Source organism: Nomascus leucogenys, chromosome 12, assembly GCF_006542625.1.
Source record: "Nomascus leucogenys isolate Asia chromosome 12, Asia_NLE_v1, whole genome shotgun sequence".
In the NCBI taxonomy this organism is placed as follows: domain Eukaryota; kingdom Metazoa; phylum Chordata; class Mammalia; order Primates; family Hylobatidae; genus Nomascus; species Nomascus leucogenys.
The window spans coordinates 32,542,511-32,565,993 of record NC_044392.1 but is presented as its reverse complement, the minus strand read 5'-3'; the positions used below and the strand labels follow the sequence as shown (position 1 = coordinate 32,565,993).

The window sequence follows — 23,483 nt, the reverse complement described above, 5'->3', positions numbered from 1 at the left end:
AAGAAAGGGTATCAATGATGGAAGATGAAATGAATGAAATGAAGTGAGAAGGGAAGTTTAGAGAAAAAAGAAGAAAAAGAAACAAACAAAGTCTCCAAGAAATTTGGGACTATGTGAAAAGACCAAACCTACGTCTGATTGGTGTACCTGAAAATGATGAGGAGAATGGAACCAAGTTGGAAAACACTCTGCAAGATATTATCCAGGAGAACTTCCCCAATCTAGCAAGTAGGGCCAACATTCAAATTCAGGAAATACAGAGAACCACAAAGATACTCCTCGAGAAGAGCAACTCCAAGACACATAATTGTCAGATTCACCAAAGTTGAAATGAAGGAAAAAATGTTAAGGGCAGCCAGAGAGAAAGGTCGAGTTACCCACAAAGGGAAGCCCATCTGACTAACACCTGATCTCTCGGCAGAAACTCTACAAGCCAGAAGACAGTGGGGGCCGATATTCAACATTCTTAAAGAAAAGAATTTTCAACCCAGAATTTCATATCCAGCCAAACTAAGCTTCATAAGTGAAGGAGAAATAAAATACTTTACAGACAAGCAAATGCTAAGTGATTTTGTCACCACCAGGCCTGCCCTAAGAGAGCTCCTGAAAGAAGCACTAAACATGGAAAGGAACAACCGGTACCAGCCACTGCAAAAACATGCCAAATTGTAAAGACCATAGAGGCTAGGAAGAAACTGCATCAACTAACGAGCAAACTAACCAACTAACATCATAATGACAGGATCTAATTCACACATAACAATATTAACTTTAAATGTAAATGGGCTAAATGCTCCAATTAAAAGACACAGACTGGCAAACTGGATAAGTAGTCAGGACCCATCAGTGTGCTGTATTCAGGAAACCCATCTCACGTGCAGAGACACACATAGACTCAAAATAAAAGGACGGAGGAAGATCTACCAAGCAAATGGAAAACAAAAAAAGGCAGGGGTTGCAATCCTAGTCTCTGATAAAACAGACTTTAAACCAACAAAGATCAGAAGAGACAAAGAAGGCCATTACATAATGGTAAAGGGATCAATTCAACAAGAAGAGCTAACTATCACAAATATATATGCACCCAACACAGGAGCACCCAGATTCATCAAGCAAGTCCTGAGTGACCTATAAAGGGACTTAGACTCCCACACAATAATAATGGGAGATTTTAACACCCCACTGTCAACATTAGACAGATCAACGAGACAGAAAGTTAACAAGGATATCCAGGAATTGAACTCAGCTCTGCACAAAGTGGACCTAATAGACATCTACAGAACTCTCCACCCCAAATCAACAGAATATACATTTTTTTCAGTACCACACCACACTTATTCCAAAATTGACCACATAGTTGGAAGTAAAGCTCTCCTCAGCAAATGTAAAAGAACAGAAATTATAACAAACTGTCTCTCAGACCACAGTGCAATCAAACTAGAACTCAGGATTAAGAAACTCACTCAAAACTGCTCAACTACATGGAAACTGAACAACCTGCTCCTGAATGACTACTGGGTACATAATGAAATGAAAGCAGAAATAAAGATGTTCTTTGAAACCAACGAGAACAAAGACACAACACACCAGAATCTCTGGGACACGTTCAAAGCAGTGTGTAGAGGGAAATTATTAGCACTAAATGCCCACAAGAGAAAGCAGGAAAGATCCAAAATTGACACTCTAACATCACAATTAAAAGAACTAGAAAAGCAAGAGCAAACACATTCAAAAGCTAGCAGAAGGCTAGAAATAACTAAAATCAGAGCAGAACTTAAGGAAATAGAGACACGAAAAACCCTTCAAAAAATTAATGAATCCAGGAGCTGTTTCAGGAGCTGTTTTTTTTGAAAAGATTAACAAAATTGATAGACTGCTACCAAGACTAATAAAGAAGAAAAGAGAGAAGAATCAAATAGATGCAATAAAAAATGAAAAAGGGGATATCACCACCGATCCCACAGAAATACAATCTACCATCAGAGAATACTACAAACACCTCTATGCAAATAAACTAGAAAATCTAGAAGAAATGGATAAATTCCTCAACAAATACACCCTCCCAAGACTAAACCAGGAAGAAGTTGAATCTCTGAATAGACCAATAACAGGCTCTGAAATTGTGGCAATAATCAATAGCTTACCAACCAAAAAGAGTCCAGGACCTGATGGATTCATAGCCGAATTCTACCAGAGGTACAAGGAGGAACTGGCACCATTCCTTCTGAAACTATTCCAATTGGCAGAAAAAGAGGGAATCCTCCCTAACACATTTTATGAGGCCAGCATTGTCCTGATACCAAAGCCTGGCAGAGACATAACCAAAAAAGAGAATTTTAGACCAATATCCTTGATGAACATTGATGCAAAAATCCTCAATAAAATACTGGCAAACAGAATCCAGCAGCACATCAAAAAGCTTATACACTATGATCAAGTAGGCTTCATCCCTGGGATGCAAGGCTGGTTCAACATATGCAAATCAATAAATGTAATCCAGCATATAAACAGAACCAAAGACAAAAACCACATGATTATCTCAATAGATGCAGAAAAGGCCTTTGACAAAATTCAACAACCCTTCATACTAAAAACTCTCAATAAATTAGGGATTGATGGGATGTATCTCAAAATAATAAGAGCTATCTATGACAAACCCACAGCCAATATCATACTGAATGGGCAAAAACTGGAAGCATTCCCTCTGAAATCTGGCACAAGACAGGGATGCCCTCTCTCACCACTCCTATTCAACATAGTGCTGGAAGTTCTGGCCAGGGCAATCAGGCAGGAGAAGGAAATAAAGGGTATTCAATTAGGAAAAGAGGAAGTCAAATTGTCCCTGTTTGCAGATAACATGATTGTATATCTAGAAAACCCCAATGTCTCAGCCCAAAATCTCCTTAAGCTGATTAGCAACTTCAGCAAAGTCTCAGGATACAAAATCAATGTACAAAAATCACAAGCATTCTTGTACAACAATCACAGACAAACAGAGAGCCAAATCATGAGTGAACTCCCATTCACAATTGCTTCAAAGAAAATAAAATACCTAGGAATCCAACTTACAAGGGATGTGAAGGACCTCTTCAAGGAGAACTACAAACCACTGCTCAATGAAATAAAAGAGGATACAAACAAATGGAAGAACACTCCATGCTCATGGGTTGGAAGAATCAATATCGTGAAAATGGCCATACTGCCCAAGGTAATTTATAGATTCAATGCCATCCCCATCAAGCTACCAATGACTTTCTTCACAGAATTGGAAAAAACTACTTTAAAGTTCATATGGAACCAAAAAAGAGCCCGCATCGCCAAGTCAATCCTAAGCCAAAAGAACAAAGCTGGAGGCATCATGCTACCTGACTTCAAACTATACTACAAGGCTACAGTAACCAAAACAGCATGGTACTGGTACCACAACAGAGACATAGATCAATGGAACAGAACAGAGCCCTCAGAAATAATGCCGCATATCTACAACTGTCTGATCTTTGACAAACCTGACAAAAACAAGCAACGGGGAAAAGATTCCCTATTTAATTAATGGTGCTGGGAAAACTGGCTAGCCATATGTAGAAAGCTGAAACTGGATCCCTTCCTTACACCTTATACAAAAATTAATTCAAGATGGATTAAAGACTTACATGTTAGACCTAAAACCATAAAAACCCTAGAAAAAAGCCTAGGCAATACCATTCAGGACATAGGCGTGGGCAAGGACTTCATGTCTAAAACACCAAAAGCAATGGCAACAAAAGCCAAAATTGACAAATGGGATCTAATTAAACTAAAGAGCTTCTGCACAGCAAAAGAAACTACTATCAGAGTGAACAGACAACCTACAGAATGGGAGACAATTTTTGCAACCTACTCATCTGACAAAGGGCTAATATCCAGAATCTACAATGAACTCAGACCAATTTACAAGAAAAAACAAACAACCCCATCAAAAAGTGGGCGAAGGACATGAACAGACACTTCTCAAAAGAAGACATTTATGCAGCCGAAAAACACATGAAAAAATGCTCATCATCACTGGCTATCAGAGAAATGCAAATCAAAACCACAATGAGATACCATCTCACACCAGTTAGAATGGCCATCATTAAAAAGTCAGGAAACAACAGGTGCTGGAGAGGATGTGGAGAAATAGGAACACTTTTACACTGTTGGTGGGACTGTAAACTAGTTCAACCATTGTGGAAGTCAGTGTGGCGATTCCTCAGGGATCTAGAACTAGAAATACCATTTGACCCAGCCATCCCATTACTGGGTATATACCCAAAGGACTATAAATCATGCTGCTATAAAGACACATGCACACGTATGTTTATTGCGGCACTATTCGCGATAGCAAAGAGTTGGAACGAACCCAAATGTCCAACAACAATAGACTGGATTAAGAAAATGTGGCACATGTACACGATGGAATACTATGCAGCCATAAAAAATGATGAGTTCATGTCCTTTGTAGGGACATGGATGAAACTGGAAAACATCATTCTCAGTAAACTATTGCAAGGACAAAATACCAAACACCGCATGTTCTCACTCATAGGTGGGAATTGAACAATGAGAACTCATGGACACAGGAAGGGGAACATCACACTCTGGGGACTGTTGTGGGTTGGGGGGAGTGGGGAGGGACAGCATTAGGAGATACACCTAATGCTAAATGACGAGTTAATGGGTGCAGCAAACCAACATGGCACATGGATACATATGTAACAAACCTGCACATTGTGCACATGTACCCTAAAACCTAAAGTATAATAATAAAATAAAAAAATAAAAATAAATAAATAAATAAAATAAAATAAAAAGAAAAAAGTCAAAGAAAGGAAAAGTATTTACCCCATTGCCTTCTCCCCTTTGATATATTTAGGAAAACAAGACTGTTATGTACATTTGAATCAATTGCATGGTGTAGCCTTTTTTTGCTGGTTGCAACTTCACTGTTTACTTCCTCACCTGCCACAGCTTAAAGCAGCATTATAAACTGCACTATGCTTTTCAGTATGATGCCACTCCTTCCTCTAGGCACCAGCAGTAGTGGTAAATGTGTTACAGGTTTATACTTTCCTTTTCTACCCACACCGCCACCACCCAAAGCTTTAATATGTACTAAATTTCCTAAAGTTTTGGGATATAGAGGATTTATGCCCCAGAAACACGAATATATCAGACTTAAATTTTAGAAATTATATTCTGAAAATCCCTTCACCCACCCAGATGCTAAATTCTCTTTCCCTAGGCTCCAGCCTCTGCTGGTGGCTTAACTGCTCTTTTCCCTTTTATTTCTTATGTAGAACAGTTTAGCTACACTTTTAGTTTCTTATCTTAGTACAATGTATTCCCCTGGAGCCTCACCTACTTCCCTCTGTACCCTAAATGACTTTGCCTACATTTCTCTATACAAAACATTTCCTGCTTGAAAAGAACTACTAGACCAGGTGCAGTGACTCATGCTTGTAATCCCAGCACTCCGGATACTGAGGCAGGAGGATCACTTGAACTCAGGAGTTTGAGACCAGCCTGGTCAACATGGTGGTACCCTCTCTCTACAAAATATTTTAAAAATTAGCCAGGCATGTAGTACATGCCTATAGTCCCAGCTACTCGGGATGCTGAGGTGGGAGGATTGCTTGAGATGGGGAGATCCAGGCTGCCACTGCACTCCAGCCTGGGTGATAGAGCAAAACCCTGTCTCAGAAAACAGAAAAACAAACAAACAAAGCAAAGCAAAGAAAAAATAATAGTATTTCCTGTTAAGGCATTTTAAAATCTTTTCCAATTTTGAATTTTTTTCTTTTTTTTTTTTTTTAGTAGTATACCCCAATGCCAATCAATGCAGCCTGCCAAAAGTCTTCATATACAGTAGCCCTGGGAAAGAGGAAAAATCCTTTGCAGAGAATACCCACTCGCATTAGAAGTAATCTCAGTGTTTATCATTAATTCCACTGGAAGCAGGAAAAAACAACAAAAATAAGAGACTAAGATTTCAGATGACGTGAGACACCACTTTTTGAATGCAACTCCATCCTTAAGATAAATGCCCTGGATCTTAAATACAACTTTTTCTCCTATAAGGTTGAAACTTCTTGCCAAAGATCCAGACTTTCCTTAGGGAAACTTGAAGGCAGATGGGAGAAGCTTTAATTTCCCATAAGTAGGAGCTCTTCATTTCTCTGGAACTTTCCTTCTTTGCCAAGCCAAATTTAACTCCTTCTTTAAATTATAGCTCCAGGCATCATTTCCTCAGGGAAACCTTTTCTGAATAGCCTGTTCCCTAGGCCTCAGCCCCACCCCACTCAACACAGACTGGGTTGGGTTCTTTCAGAGTAAAGTCAGTCCTCCGTATCCATGAGTTCTGCATCTGCGAAGTCAACCAACCACAGATCAAAAATATTTGGAAAAATAAAAAAATTCTACAAAGTTGTAAAAAGCAAAACTTGAATTTGGCATGTGCTAAGTACTACATTGAATCCACACAAATTAAGTGATGTGTAGGCATTGTATTAGGTAGTAATAGTAATCTGGATGTGAATAGGTTACATGCAAATACTATACCATTTTATATAAGGGACTTAACTATGCTCAGATTTTGGTGTCTGAGGGGGTACTGGAATCAAGCCCCCAAGATACCACAGGATGGCTGTATTTCCTGAGCATTCTGTACTTCTCACTAAAATAGCCTTTATCATATCTTATTACAATTATTATGACTTGAGATAGGATCTCACTGTGTTGCCCAGGCTAATCTCGAGCTCCTGAGCTCAAGTGATCCTTACACCTCAGCATCTGAAGTAGCTGGGACTTATAGGTATGTGTCACTGTACCCAGCCTACAATACATTATTGCAATTTATTTGTCTGATTCTCCCAGTATACTGAGAGCTTCTTAAGGGTCTCAACTTATCTTTGAATCCCCAATAAATAAACATGATATCAGGTTCATTGCAGGGCTTTAATAAATGCCTGAATTTATGAATAGATAATGACAGTTGAAATAAATAAATATTTACTCTAAATCTCCTATTCTGAAATGCGTTCCAATATACCTTACATGATGAAGAAGCTACAGAAACTTGATGGAAGGAAGGCTAAGGAGACCTTCCAAGACAGCTTTTCCTCATTTTTTTATCATTTTGGTTTGCCTCCTTCATGAAAGATTTTCACAAATCATGAGTTAGAATATGGACTTACATTTCAGTTACGCATGTTTTCCCCAACCTCTATACTTTAGCTTTCAACCCCATACGTTGTTTTGAGAAATGGGCCAGTACTTAATACCCCTACTTGTAAATAATTCCAATGAAAGGATAACTTATAAAGCAAATGAAAAGTTAATTAAAAAATAAATCTAAGTGACCTTTTGTGAATGTGGGTGGAAGTAGTTTAACTGTACTTCTAAGCTTTTATAACTTAATACATCTATTTAAAATTCTAAGTGAATATAAGTAAACTTTATTACAGTTCAATTTTAAGAGGTATACAATTAAAAGGTAAATTATTTAGAGCGATCAACCATCCCACTTTTCCTGGGATTGGGGGATTTCTCAGGATGCTGGTCTTTCAGTGTGAAACCTGTGACAGTCCTGGCCAAATTGGGAATGGTGTTGGTCACTCCAACTAATATATGACATTGAGATGAGGGTTTTCTTTCTTTTTCTCAGTTAGACAAATATTTCTTCATTAAACACATGATCATTTTCCCCAGGATTATTTTGTAATCACTGAATCACTTAATAGGTATTACAAGTATTGCATGCAAATCACTTCAAGGAAAATAAATTACTAACACATAATATTTTTATATATACTCACTGTACTTGGATTACTTTCAATTTTCTTAGGTTAAAATGCATTTAAACCACTTAATACTTTCCTGAAAATGTATTTTTATTTTTACATTTGCTAAAGTTAACAAAATGCTTATAAAATAAATTAAGTTGATTACCTAAGACAAATGTTTCTTTTACTATAAACTAGTAATAGAAATGCTTGGCACATGTTAATCTGTGGATATGCCTGTTATCTCCGGTTAGGTATAAATGCCTTCTCTAAGTGTTGTTATGTACTAAATTGACAGGCAGGAATATGAATTCACCTTCCATTTTCTCATCAATAGAGTGAGATAAAATCATAACAGAGTAGAGAGAATTCTGTTTTATTCCATTTCTACCCCGTAGAACTAAGGATTCTTCCATTTCCCTTTTTCTATTTCATCAATTTAACCTTCATCTACTCATCCACTTGAGATAAAGAGAAAAAAAGGTAAACACATGGTAAATAACACCCGACTCTTTCTCACCATGTCTACTACCACCATCCTGGTCCAACTCACCATCATCTTGTACCTGGATTATAACTTCCACTCTTGTCTTTAGACTATTCTCAATACACTAGTAATAATGATTCTTTTAAAGTCAAATTATGTCACTCTTCTCTCCAAACTCTTCAGTAACTTACGGTCCCAGTTAGAGTAAAAGCTAAAGTCATTATGAGGGCCCAGGAGATCTGCCCTGTCCCTCATCTCTCTGACCTTATCTTCCACCTTGCTCATTACATGGTGTTCCTAGATTACCTCAAGCAAGCTCCTCTCCCAAGGCCTTTGCACTGGCTGTTCCTTCTGCCTAGGATGCTCTTCACTGAGAAATCGGCATGGCTGGCTTTTTCAAGAGCTTTATATATATATAAATATATGTATATATGTTTACATATATTTATATGTATTCAAGTCTTTATATGTATATAAATATATGGAAATATATTTGTATACATATATACCGTGTGCCAGGTAGTATATGTGCCAGTAGAATATATAAACATATTTACATATATTTATATATACATAAACTTGAACACACATGTGCATACACCCAAATTTTTTTGAAACAGGGTCTCACTCTGTCAGTCAGGCTGGAGTGCAGCGGTGCGAACAGGGCTCACTGCAGCCTTAACCTATTACAGGCATGTGCCACCATGCCTAGCAACTTTTGTATTTTTTGTAGAGATGAGGTTTTACCTTGTTACCCAGTCTGGTTTGTTGTTGTTGTTGTTGTTTGATTGTTTGTTTTTTAAATAGAGATAGGGTCTTGCTATATTGACCAGGTTAGTCTTGAACTCCTGGCCTCAAACAATCCTCCCGCCTCAACCGTCCAAAGTGCTGGGATTACAAGCATGAGCCACTGTCCCTAGCTAAATATTTTCTTAAATATCACTTTCTTAGTGAGCCCTTCTCTGATGACTCCAACTTATAATCAAATCCTATCTACACTTCCTTAACTCAGGTCGCTTCCTTTCTTCATTTTCCATCATATGAAATACTACATATTCTATTTTTTATTTGTTTATTATCTGTCTCCAACTAGAATGTAAGCTTGGTGCCCTGTGAGGAGATTTTATCTCTCTGTCTCTCTCACTTTCTCATTTGTTTTGTTCACTGGTGTACCCTTGGTGCCTAGAATACTGCCTGGCACACAGTAGGCACTCAAACAATTATGAATGCATGAATGATTGAAGGGCAACTATGAAGTCCTGTAAGTCAGCTTTTCTTAGCTTCCTGGAAACTAAAATTCCAAAACTGAAATTTTCTTTTAAAATAAAAATAATGAAATCTGTTTAAAAAGTAAAGGAAAAGGAAAACCCCAAGGGAATGGTAATATATTGATTCTGAATAGTAATTTGTGTCTCAGTGTGACCAAATTGACCAGACCTGCTTAGAGACTTTGTTCTGTTAAGACAGTAGAGGAACCCAGGGCTGAGATCTCAGGACTATGGCAAGGAGAGGAAGGAGCTAAACAATATAATCTATTTCTTTCACATTTTCAGTGGAGCTGGCCTTGACTTCACAGACAATGACATTTTATTTATTTACTTATTTTTGAGTTGTAAAAACTTGACATTTTAAGTTTTATTTTGAAAGAATTGTAAATTTATAGAAAAGTTACTAATAGACTACAGATAATTTGTTTTTGCTATGGATTGTTCAAAAATAAGTTGCTAACCTGATGCTCCATTACCTCCAAATATTTTAGTTTATATTTCTTACCAATAACTACAGCCTCCTATGTAACCACGATATAGTCTTCATACTTAGACCCTGGTGAGGTTTCACTAATTATCTCAATAATGTTGTTTATGGCCAAAGTATCCTGACTTGGAATCACATGCTGCATTTAGATATCATGTCTCTTCAGTGTTTTTCAGTCCCGAACAGTTCCTCAGTCTTTATTCAACTTTGTGACCTTTATATTTCTAAAGATTAGAGGCCACGGGCATGTCATATTTCTGTATAATTGAATTCAGTTATAAATATTTGGCAGGAATATCGCAGAAATAATGTTATATTCTTTTTATTTCATCCTATCTCGTGGTACATGATTTGATTTTCCTTCAATCTATGATATTCACTTAGATCACTATAATTTTTTTTAATATTTCTTACTGTCTGCCAGCCTGTTAACATTATTAATTATAATGTTAAGGGTTTTTTTTAGTTAATAAATATTTTGTGGGAAGGGATTTTGAAACTATGTATATCCCATTTTAAACAAAATTTTGATTAATTAATTACTATTTGTCTAAAGTCTTGGTTTCCTATTTTAGTAACAATGAATAGATTATAATGTGTTGCTATCATTATTTACTTTGATACTCAAATTGGTTTCAATTCAACTAGTGGAACCCCTTCAAGCTGGCTTCTGTGTCCTATTGACATGTCACCATTACTCTGGCATAATAAGATTTTCTGAGATCATATTATATTTTCCTTCCCCCAGTTCTGGAATTTGCCATTTCACTTCTCTGAGGATCTTCATTTCCTAGAGTGAAGAATGGTATTTAGAAGTCAAGATCTGGAAACCAGGTATGTTCTTTGCTATGGAATATGTGTATGGGAATACATGCATGTATATATATACATATGTATTTTTCTGAGTGTGTACACGTACGCACATTTATATCTTTTATTTCTACATTTAATCTGTGTATATTGAAAGCCATGCCTTCATATCGTATCTCCAATTCCAATTCGAACACAAAGTTCATTGCAGTTTTCTCATTTTCTGTATTTGTATATCTCTCCTCTGAGAGAAATCTGGCTCCTATTGTCTTTAATTTATCTAGTTATTTGATCAATTCTACCACATATAACCAACCTCCCATATCTGTCATCACCTATTACCCATGAAGATTCTCTTCTCATCTCACACAGGCTTCAATATCCTAACCCAGGTGATGCCTCTCACCTGGATGTCTTGGTCATGCCAATCAGGCTCTGACACACCAGGCCAGATCTCCCTTCTGTATCAATGCCCATCTGGCACTGGGCTGCCTCCAAGTGTGAATGCTCTCTTCACCTCACTCAGGTTCTGACTCCCCATGCCAGGCTGCTCCCCAGGATCACAGGCCCTCCTCTCTGTGCATAAGATCGGGCACCCTATGCCAGGCCATTCCTTCTACAGAGAAACCATGCTTACCCCATCTGGGCTCTAAAACCCCATACTAGGTTGTCTTTCCAAGTCTGAACCTTCCTCATCTTACGCTAAGCTGTCTTCAGGTGTGGATGCTCTCTTCTTCTGAGACTTCCTGTTTAATAAATTTTGGATATTCATATATGTGTATATATAAATATAGATATATGAATATATACATATATACACACATTTATACATATATATTTAACAGATCTGTAATATTTTACATATCATGTCACATTACAATAGGAGTGGTGAAAACAAGGCAAATTCAAAAGTCTGGGGGAAATCCTGGACTTTTTTTTTTAATAGGACCATATTCTATTTCAAAAAATCTATTCATTTGTCCAGTACATGACTCTAGACGTATTCTTCCATTCATTTATTCCACCATCAACTATTTATCAAGTGCTTTCCACAGTCTAGGTACTCTCCTACATGCTAGAAATACTAAGATGAATAAAATATGATCTTAGAGAACAATTTCAGGAAGTAGACAGACTGTAAATAAATAAGTACAGTAAAATTTAACAGGTGATATAAACATAGTATATATAGGGTAAAATGAGGCCACAAAAGAGGAAACAGCCATTCTGTCTGAGGGTGGTGGGATGAATATTTAATTCTCAGGTGCTTGGGCAAAGTTTGAAAAATAGCTGAGGAAGTTTCTCTGTCAATAAGAGAATAAGAGAAGGATATGGAAACAGAAGAAAGAATGAAGAAAGACACTGGTTTATTAAGGAAGAATAAACAGTTTGATATACATATATAATTTTTTTTTCTTTAGACAGAGTATCACTTTGTTGCCCAAGCTGGAGTGCAGTGGTGCAATCTCAGCTCACTGCAACCTCCACCTCCTGGGTTCAAGCAATTCTCCTGCCTCTGCCTCCTGAGTAGCTAGGATTACAGGCGCCCGCCACCATGCCCAGCTAATTTTTATACTTTTAGCAGAGATGGGGTTTCGCCATGTTGGCCAGGCTGATCTTGAACTCCTGACCTCAAGTGATCCGCCTACCTCAGCCTTCCAAAGTGCTGGGATTACAGGTGGAACCACCCTGCCCGGCCCAGTTTGACATTAGTGGAGGGTAAAGTGCAAATGCGGAGGACAGAGGAAAGGCACAAAATGCAGCAAGAAATGAGGCTAGAAGTAGGAATGGCTGTTTCATGGAGGACTTTGAAAGCCTTCCTATGGAAGGTAATAGGGAGCCACTGCAGGGCTTTAAGCAGATATTTTAAATAAATTATAGAAATGCAGTCTTATCAGTCCACACATTATATTTTACTAAAACTTAGTCTCATTATTACCTTGTAGATAGTAAATAGAAATTGCAAGTCTAATATTTCCCCCCTCCCTAATGAATTGTCTTGTGCACCCTCTCCTCTTTGGACACCACTTCTAGAGAGACCGAAGGAAATTTTGTTAATACATAATGAGTGTTCCTTCCAGCTACAAGAACTGGAAGGGGAAGAATATGCCAAAAGCACATACATCAATGATGAAATGATGTCAATCTGCAACATATATAGTTACAAACTGATTTAATGGTCACTGTTAGGCTGAACTTTCTTTTGAATCAATTTATAAAATAGCTCTATATCTTAGAAAATAATTTGTAAGAAGTAGGACCCATTTCGATAGAAAAAATATTTAAATAATAAGTTAGTACCAGATGTTAGGTATATATACATATAAAATATAGCCAGTTTATTAATTAATTCATCAAATATTTATTGCATGGCCAGTAGGTACATGGCCATCTTCCAAGCACTAATTATATTTGCACATCTTGTCACCAAGGGTCTTTCTTTCGATATGGGAATGACTAGGCAATGAAGAAATGAATTTCTAAATTATTTTAAGATAATATAATACATGAATAGACTGGCACATCTGCAGTTTAAGGTGAGATTACTATTTAATTATCAATTCTATCTCTTCCTAGAGCTAGATCATACATTCTTCAAAAAACAAACCTGTATTGGTTTGATCATTAATATAAAACTAGTAGCACCTAGCAGTTACCGGCATGCAATAAGCATTCAACATCCATTTGTTGGCGAGGTGGAGAGAAAAGGGGGAAAGAAAAGAATAGAGAAAAGGAATCAAATGGATTTTGAAATTCTGAGACCAAAGGGAAAGAGCCATTTTATTGTCCTCAAAACATAGTTTGACTGTAACTACTATAGTATTTCTTCTGATTTGAAATACCCATCAAAGGCATACAGTCCTGCCTGACATCCTGGATCTCCACTTAGAAACAGAATATAACTCAGGAGTCTGAGACGCAAGATAATCAGTTCTTATAAGTATATGCCTCCTCATTCAAAAGTTCATTAACTTTCAGGTTTTAAGATAAAAAGTATTTTTCTTACTATAAAAGTAACATAAGTACTTTAAAGAAATTTTGCAAAATATAGAAAAACAGAACTGAAACATTATCATATTTCCACCTCTTAAAGATAACCACTGTTAACATTTTACACGTTAAATCAGTTCCAAATTTTAAAATCCCTGTGGTGCAACTTTCTATAACGCTATGAGGAACTCATAAACAACTAAAATGAACCAAAAAAACACAGTAGAGTAATGCCATCCATATTTAGTGAGACAAGATTCAGGGCCCTGAAAGAGTTTCAAGATTGAGCTATCATAAGGTTACGAGGTCCTAAAGGAAATATAACGTATTCTAGTCATCTTTTTTATGCCCCAGCAATAGGACCCAGGAGTGAGCCTTGCACATACTATTCACTCAGTAAATGTTCCTTGAATAAATACCTAGAAAAAATGGGAATCAGCATTGTTTTCTTTTCCGGACTCTTCTTTCTATGATCGTGAACCTGCTCACTCCCCAGATCCTCCCCAATGACCCCATCCTTTATCATTCCTTGTGCTGAACATTAGTTCCAGCAGTAATAAAGAGCTTGCTGTAGCCCCAAAGTGTTGTTTTAGGCATTCAAAACTTTAACCATATCATTTGCCATCTTCATCACTAAGCTAAGTTCTAATTCCTTACAATTCAGCTCAGAAGCCATGTCTCCCCTGACATTTGTCACATATCAGTCCATTTTCTTTTGCTACAATATCTGAGATTAGGCAATTTTGGAGAAAATAAATGTATTTCTGCTGGGTGAGAGCATTTGAAAATATTTTTTAGAAGTTATTTCTGTAAGAAATAACTAAGTTCTGGAGGCTGGAAGGTCTGAGAGCATGGCACTAGCATTTGGTGAAGGTCTTACTGTGTCATAACATGATGCATGATATCACATGGTGATAGGGCAAGAGTGTGCATGTCAGCTCAGGTCTCTCTTCCTCTTCTAATAAAGCCACTAGTCTCACCATGGGGGCCTCACCATGATGACCTTATCTAATCCTATTACCTCCTAAAGGCCCCACTTCCAAATACCATCAACATATACACATGGGGATTAAATTTCCAACACATGAACTTTTCGGGGACACATTCAAACCATTGTGTCACACAATCCCAGGCTAAGCTAAGTGCTATAATTCTGGGTTCCTAGAGTACCTGCAAATATCTAACAATGCAATTGCCATATTGCATGGAAATTAGCCACTTACAGTTGTTTACTCACAGGCTAAGATCTTTGAGGCTTATATTATATACAACTTTATTACATAATATATATATAACAAAAATAAAGATAAAAATATAATTATTTGTGTACACACACACACACACACACACGTGTAATTTTATAGCAATAGGGTCTCACTATATTGCCAAGGCAGGTCTCCAACTCCTGGCCTCAAGCAATCCTCCTACCTTATCCTTCCAAAATGCTGGGATTACAGGTGTGTGCCACCATGCCCAGCCTGGGCTTCTATATATTCACAAATACTGACATGGGCTCAATAAATATTTATTGAATAAATGAGAGAACAAAAGAATGAATCATCTTATTTCTTTCCTTTTTTGTTTTAGTTTTTATCTCTTTAATTTATTTCTGTTTGTTAGGTCAAGCTGATCACTCACAGTTTTACTTACCTTAAAAAAAAGTACAAAAACCCCTCTTGCCCATCAAATAGAAATCAAAAATTTAAAATGTCAAAAATGGCAAAAACTGTTACCTTTACTCATCTAGCCAAAAAGCAATCCCTTCCTGATTTATTATAATTAATTTTCAATAAACAGCATCATTACCAATTTCTCTCAATGTCCTTTGCAACAGAGTCACCTTGTAATCATTACTCTATCACAACCACATGTATTATTTAAGTATCTATTCTTTCTCCCTGAAAAGGTATAAAGGAGGTCCTGCCGACTTTCTCTATTGATGACATCAGGTCTGTCTCTTTCTATTTCTAGAGCCTCTGTCTTTAATCTCTCCCAATTTAGTTTGATCTAGTTGCATCAAAGTAACAATTCAGTGTAGTCAAAATTAAGCTGCATACCAGGAATTCCAATTTCCTATGATATGGGATTCAAATTAAATAGAATTACAATTTTTATCCTGGCTTCTAAGGCTAAAATCACACCCATCTCTACCAGAATTCTCTACCATATTTCCTCTATCTAAGAAAATGTATTTCCTTGTGCTTCCAGCTATGTATTTCCCACTGAAGTCAAGAAAATATTCTTGCTGTATACTACAGTAAATTTGCAAATTCCTTCATTGGTGTTTTTGTACATGCTTTAGATCTTTTCTCATTCTCTTTGTGCACTAATTTATCTTTCAAACCCCTGCTTGTATCTCTCTTTCTTTAAGTTTTCTTAACTACTTTCAGGTTATACTAACTGCTGTGTTGCTACACAATCCAACATTTGGATTTTACTGAAATAACAATATCCTTATTTGTATGTGGCACAGTAAGTGTTCTAACAGATCTTTATGTATACACTTTTAGATCACTGACAACAGGAGTACTGTTCTCCCCTACTGGGCTTAATCTAGCAGCACTTTGACACAAGATGATTTCTTAATAGATGCTGTGGATTTATTGTCTTACATCTAAGGGTGTTCAATAAATGGCCGGGCAGGGCGGCTCATGCCTGTAATCTCAATACTTTGGGAGGCCAAGACAGGCCGATCACCTGAGGTCAAGAGTTCAAGACCAGCCTGGCCAACAAGATAAAACCCCGTCTCTACTAAAAATACAAAAAATTAGCCAGGTGTGGTGGCACACACCTGTAGTCCCAGCTACTCAGATGGCTGAGGCAGGAGAATCACTAGAGCCCGGAAGGTGGAGGTTGCAGTGAGCCGAGATTGCACCATTGCACTCTAGACTGGGCAACAGAGTGAGACTCCGTCTAAAAAAAAAAATTAAAAATAATAAATAATGCCCTGAATAAAATTAAATTGAATTGGCTGCTCATCTTCAACAAACTACTTATAAATAATAGTAAAATACAGGAAACAGTACATTTACATTAAGGTTAGTGTTTAAATCAGTAATACTTCCCATAATCCTATCAAGTTTCTAATATTTGCATAGAGCTTTATCATGGCATTCTAATGTTACTTCTACTTGTCACTCCCCTACACCTATACACACATACATACATGCACTGTTAAATGTCCAAGAAAAAGTAGTTTGCTTTAGGAAGAAAACTCAAAGCAAATTGAAAGGTATACTAGTGAATACCACATTTCACATAAGTCTCATTGCCCATATTGATTTATGTATTGGTATGTTGCCACTGTATTATAAGAGCTTTATTTATGGCCCCCCTATGTCAAAGGATATATCATACCCTAGATAATTTCTATTATGAAGCTTACAAAACGTATTTACCTGGACAATTTAGCAAGAAGAAAGAAAAAAAGAAAATGCGATAGTAAATGCTTCTGCCTATTCTATATTGTCACTAAGTTAACAAAAAAAATTATCTTTCTTGGAATGTTATGTAAAAATAAATTTTGTGAAGTGCCATTTTGAATTAAAACTTTGTATATTATATTCACTTTTATATTATTTACCCCCACAAACGAAAAATTTTAAACCTGTTAAAATAGTGAATAGATAACACAAACTAGGCTAATATTTTAAACAATAACTTACAGGATCAGCAGGTCCACAAAATTCTCGAAATGTCTTTGTAGCATTATTCTGTTGAATCTCCATTGCTACACAAGGGCCAGAATACATTTCTGTCACCATGTCCTATGATATGTAATATAAAAGAATGAAAAGAATTTAACAATTTTTAACTCTCCTCTTTTAATTGTGTCACTGTTCCACTAACGTCCCTAAAGTCATCTGTGACTTCTTCCCCACTTATATCCCACACATCAAGCAGTTCCCAAATTCTGTCCATTTTTCCTTGAAGAATATTTTTTAGATATGCTCTCTCTTCTCCATTCCTATCACATTTTAATGTAATGCTTTATCATCCGACATTTTCATTATTTGGAATGATCTTCTAGTATATCTTCCTTGCAAAGGCCTTCTTGAATACAATGTTGAATTCACATTACTAAATATATACATATAAATTTCAAAGGTTTTATCCTAAAAAACCTTTTAAAAATCATAATGCATTCTAGCAACAAGAAATAATAGGACCAGATTTATTCTCCCATATTAAACATCTAGAAACTAGACAAAATATACAAAACAATAGTTTTCATACACTGGGTGATGGGCAGCACAGGTCTATCACCCCTGAAAGTACGGAAACAGATGAGGTGAGCTGTAGAATTGCTCTGTCTTACTGTCTAGAGGCAGTTTCCAGACCAGTAGACCAGGTAGAGGAAACACAACAGAGCCCAACGTTCTCTGAGTTGAAAAGACAAAGATTGGACTTTGGGGAGGCCAATGTAGCCTTATTTTCAGGGAAGAACACTGGAGAGATGAGGGGAGTATGCAGAGAATAATCTACAGGATCTGCAGAGGAGTTCCCATGAGTCTTTGGCTACTAATCTGTCACATGTGTAGAGGAAACTACTTGAGGCTGGGGAAAGAATTGCCAGAAAGTAGACCAGACAACTCAGAGACAGCACAAGGCTGAGAAGAGTTTATGTTTCTACCAGCCAGAGTGAAAGGCCTTTTTATATGATACATGGAGCATCAGGGAGAGTTCTCAGAAGGGTACTGCACCATAGTAGTTGGCCTAAATTAGCCCTAGATTATAAGATGCTCTATACCCATCCTACAAAGATTAAAAGCAAGACTCAAAAGTTTCAAATTGATTCCAAGTGATTTAACTAGGTGCCAGACCAAAATTAAGCACTCTCTACAAATCTACCATGTAACAATGTAAATTTTACAATATACAGTATCCAATAAAAAAATTACCAGGCAGGCAAATATGTAGGAAAATACTAACCATTACCAGAAGAAAACTCAATAAATAGACCCAGCAACTAAATAAATGACATAATAAGGAAATTAAAACAGCTATTATAAGCTGCACATTCTCAAATTATACAAGGAAATATAAACTTGATGAGGAGAAAATAAAAAATATTTAAAAGATCCAAATAGAACATCTAGAGATATAATCTAAGACATCTAAATTTAGAAATACACTGAATGGGGTGAACAGGCTAAGACATTGCAGAAGAGCAATAAATTTGAAGACATTCAATAGAAACTATTCAAAAATAAGCATGCAGAGAAAGAAAAATGAAGAAAAAGAAAAAAGCCCTGCTGTGCAGCCATGTCAAGCTGTCTATTATATGTGTAATTAGAATCTCAGAAGAAAAGGTGATAAACATAAAATGTATTTTTTAAAATAAGTGCTAAAAACTTTCCAAATTTGCTGAAACCCATAAACCTATAGATCCAACAGAACCCAAGGATAATAAATGTAAAGAGAAGTACACTAGGATGCATAATAATAAAATTAGCTAAAAACAAAAACAAAAAGCTTTATAAGCAGCCAGGGAGTTAGGGGGGCGGAGGAAAGAACATTATATAACAGTGGGAAAAAGATAAGGATGACAACAACGATGACCAAAAAATGTAAATCTGTATTCTATACCCAGGTGAGAAAATATTTTTCAAAAATGAAGAAAAAAGGAAGATGTTTTAAGACAAAAAAGACCTGAGACAATTCACCATCAGAAGCATTATGTCATAAGAAATACTAAAGGAAGTTCTTTACGCAGAAGGAAAAAAATACCAGACAAAAATATCAATTTATACAAAGCAACCAGTAAACATGTTGAGTATAAACATAAAATGCATTTTTATTTTTTAGTTGGTTTCTTTTTCTTTTTTTTCCTTTCTGTGTTTTCTTTTCTTTTCTTTTTTTTTTTTTTTTTTGAGACAGTGTTTTGCTTTCTGCCCAGCTGGAGCACAGTGGCACGATCTTGGCTCACTGCAACCTCAGCCTCCAGGGTTCATGCTATTCTCATGCCTCAGCCTCCTGAGTAGCTGGGACTACAGGCGCCCACCACCACATCTAGCTAATTGTTGTATTTTTAGCTGCTTTCAAACATAATTGTTCAAAGCAAATGCAGTGTATTGTTGGGTTTATAGCATATACAGATGTAAAATGTATGAGAACAACAGCACACAGAATAATCGGGGAAAAATATAATATACTGTTTTAAGATTCTTAGCTCTCTATATAAAGCAGTATAATGAAAAACATGATCCAAGAAAAATGCTCTCACAGTGTCTAGAACACTCAAAAAATATTTTTTTCACCTGCTTGAACAGGTAACAATACTTTAGGCAGAAGTGAAAATGGATATAAAGACTTTGAGGCAGAAGTACAGTAGGGATATATGAAGATCAGCTTCGAGGCTAGGAGCTGAGTGAGACTACGGGAAAGTAGTAGGAGATGAGGCCAGACCATGTAGGGTCATGTAAACCATTTTCATGACTTTGGAGGATTTATGATACACAACATCAAAGTAAAATAATTTATTACAGAATATATTTGAATATTGATCCAAAAGCAGTCATCTTGGCTAATATAAACTACAGAAGCTAAAAGAGGAGGAAAAGGACTTCATAATTTATACGGTACTCATAACTCTACTCATTAGAGTTCCTGAGTGTATCTCCCAAAGCCATTTTGCTATTTCACAAAGGTCATATGTAATTGATTTTTTATGGATAATTATATCGAGTCTGATTTTCTGCCTCATGATATTGAAGTACTGCCTACACATAAATGTCAAAGCCAAATTTTCAGAAGGAGCAGAAGGCATGAACAAGTTTTCCAAAAACAGAAGAGTAAATTTTGTCTGCTTTTCTCCCTCACTTCCTTGTTTCCTTCCTTTCCCTCTCCCTCCTTTCTTTCCTTTGTTTCTTTCTTTCTTCTTTTTCTCTCTCCCTCCTTCCTTTTTTCTTTGTCTCTCTCTCTCACTCATTCTCTTTCAGTGTTGATTACAGATACCACTGAAAATAGACATACAAGGCTGTCAAAATGTATAAAATGGAAAGGAAAAAAAACATGTTAAACAAAGAACTTCATCAAAAGCATAACATGTTCCTTCAAAAATTGACTCAGAATTTTTAAGTCACCCTAGTTTTTAATTAAGTCACAAATTTTTTAAACAAAAAAAGAACCTTTCTGTTTCCTTTACAGCCTTTTGACTGCTGTCCTTAGGTAGCTATGTGTAGGATCATTTGATTTCATGTCTATCTTCTCCAGAGCATAAGCTCCATAAATGCAGGCAGCATGTTTTTTGTTCATCACTGATTATTTGGCTTATAGCAGATACTCAATATATATAATAAGTGTGGATCATAGTAACAGCATGAGATAGGAATTATCACGTTTTTATGACTGTACAAGTTGAAGCAGAAAATATAGGTGTAAATGATCAACATGGAATCTACCACCAAAGAATCATGTCAGACTAAATAATAAAAACAACAATAATAGCAGGTAATATTTACTGAGTACTTTTAAGATGTGAGACAGTTTTACATAATTTATTTCATTTAATTCTCACAACAATCTCATAAGGTAGGTAACAGCATTATTCCCATTTTATAAATGAGTTAATCAAGGTTTAAAGAAGGTAAATTGTTGATGGTCATATAACCAGAAGATTTAAGATCTGAACCTAGTACCTGACTCCACAGAGGGGGAAGAAAAAAGAAGAGAATTGAGTTTAGGAAGCTGCAGGCTGGTTGCAATGAATTTTGGGAGATATGAAAGGTATATAGTTTGAAGAATGTAATGTGGAAATAACTGACTGATTAACATCAGGTTACCTCACATTACTTTTTGTTGTATGGATGAAAGGCAGAGAAAACTTCATTATTATATCAAACAAAATTAGCCTGTTTGGGAAATTTGGCTCGCTCTCTCCTGATTTCTCAGAAGGTCAGATAACAACCTAGGTTGTTGACACAGAACTTTAGTATGAATGACTCTGTATTGATTTTCAGTCTGGCCATTTGGGACCTAATACACGAGCTTAGTCCAAAACACTGCATCCTATACTTTTTATTTAACAGTACAAACGTTTTACATTTACTTTTATACTTACATGATATTCGGTCACTACTCCTTTATAAACTTCATAGAATTCTTCAACATTAACCCGATCCATATTGAACTATATTAAAAAATAAAACAAAACAAAACCATAAACCAACCAACAAAAGGAAAATAAATAAGCCACACTTAGCACTTAACACTTGTAATCTCTTCTTTACTCTAAAACACAAACTTTACGTAGATTACTCTTTGAGGAAAAAGTGTTATTAAAGATAAGCTCATCAAGAATAATAATGGATAACAGCATCATTCTAGGTTCTGTACGTGCATCATCTCATTTAGCCCTCACAACCACCTTACTGCATAGGTAGTATTAATAGCTCCAACTTACAGATGAGACTACTAAGACTCAGAGGAGTCATATAACCTCCTCAAACTGGCATCCTATCTCAAGCAGTCTGACCCCATTGATCATACTTTTACCTACTACACTACACCTCTCTCTGAATAAAACCTCATACTTGATACAAAAGAAGATTTATATGCAATATTAATTATACTATTGATAGATTAGTGGCACAAGAAAGAAATATTACTAAAGAAAAGTAGTTCAGACTTTTAGAGGAGACAGAAAACAATACCATTTTCCTCCCAAGCATTCGGAAAAATCCGTAGTTAGTCTGGTTTGTGATAAAGCACTTATACAAGTCATGTGGACTTCCTGCTACTCTTCCAAAAGAACTGTGAGTAACAGTATGCTTACAAAGTAAGTCTAGAAGGACTTACGCTTATCAGGCTGAATTTAAATTTAGTTAGGAATAAAATTTCGTTAAATTCTAAGGTTCTCAAAAACTAAGACCTTATTTTTTTTAAAAAATAGCCTCAGAATTCCCAATTTTATTTTCTCTCCATTTTGCTTGTTTATTGTTGCCAGGATTGAAGACCCACTGAGAAATTTCTGCCAATATGGACAATCATTTAAGCTAGGAGGATTTATTTTTATGGGCAACATTACTACTATAGGGAGGAAATTCTGTTGGATTTCAGTGTTTTATCCAACATTCACATATGTTTTGTTAAAGGCAACAAAATACTAATAGAAGATACCATTTATTAAATACTTAGAATTTGAGCCAGAAATGATTATTTTATTTAATCTGCTGAGTAACCCATTTAGGCAAATAATAATGCTTTCATTGCCTAGATGAGAAAACTGAGAATAAGAATGCTTGACATTTGGCCAAGGCCACATGCCTAGAAAGCAGCTGACCCAAGATTTAGAAATAGATCTTTCTGACTCCAAAAGTCCATGATTATGCTTGCTACTACACTACCATGCCTTCCCTATAGGCTCAATTGATCATTTTTAAAATTATTTTTTTTCATTGAGTACAAACTATACCCAATCACCAATCACTATGCTAAGCTGCAGATCTAGAATTAGGTCAGTGTTTAAAACTAACATTTCTATATTTTTTTAAATAGGCTTACATGTCATCCTACAATCTTATTAATATATCACCAAGCTATTACTTTCAGAAAGTTTTGGCTGACAATTACTTTATAATTCTAGGTAAGATTCTTCAAATATCAATTTTCTCATTAGTCTTTAAGTTTTGCTCAATGAC

At 36.1% G+C, this 23,483-nt stretch overlaps 1 protein-coding gene across 4 annotated transcripts in view; it reads right to left on the bottom strand.

Moving 5' to 3' along the window:
- Positions 1-23,483, bottom strand: part of NME7 (NME/NM23 family member 7) — a 229,431-nt gene that overhangs the window by 87,199 nt on the left and 118,749 nt on the right. For all 4 annotated transcript variants that reach the window (XM_030824010.1, XM_004089818.3, XM_030824009.1 and 1 more), the window contains exons 9-10: positions 21,905-21,973; positions 17,508-17,609 (exon numbers count right to left, since the gene is read on the bottom strand). In XM_030824010.1, coding sequence (XP_030679870.1) covers positions 17,508-17,609; positions 21,905-21,973 — 171 coding nt within the window. The remainder of the gene's footprint in view (positions 1-17,507; positions 17,610-21,904; positions 21,974-23,483) is intronic.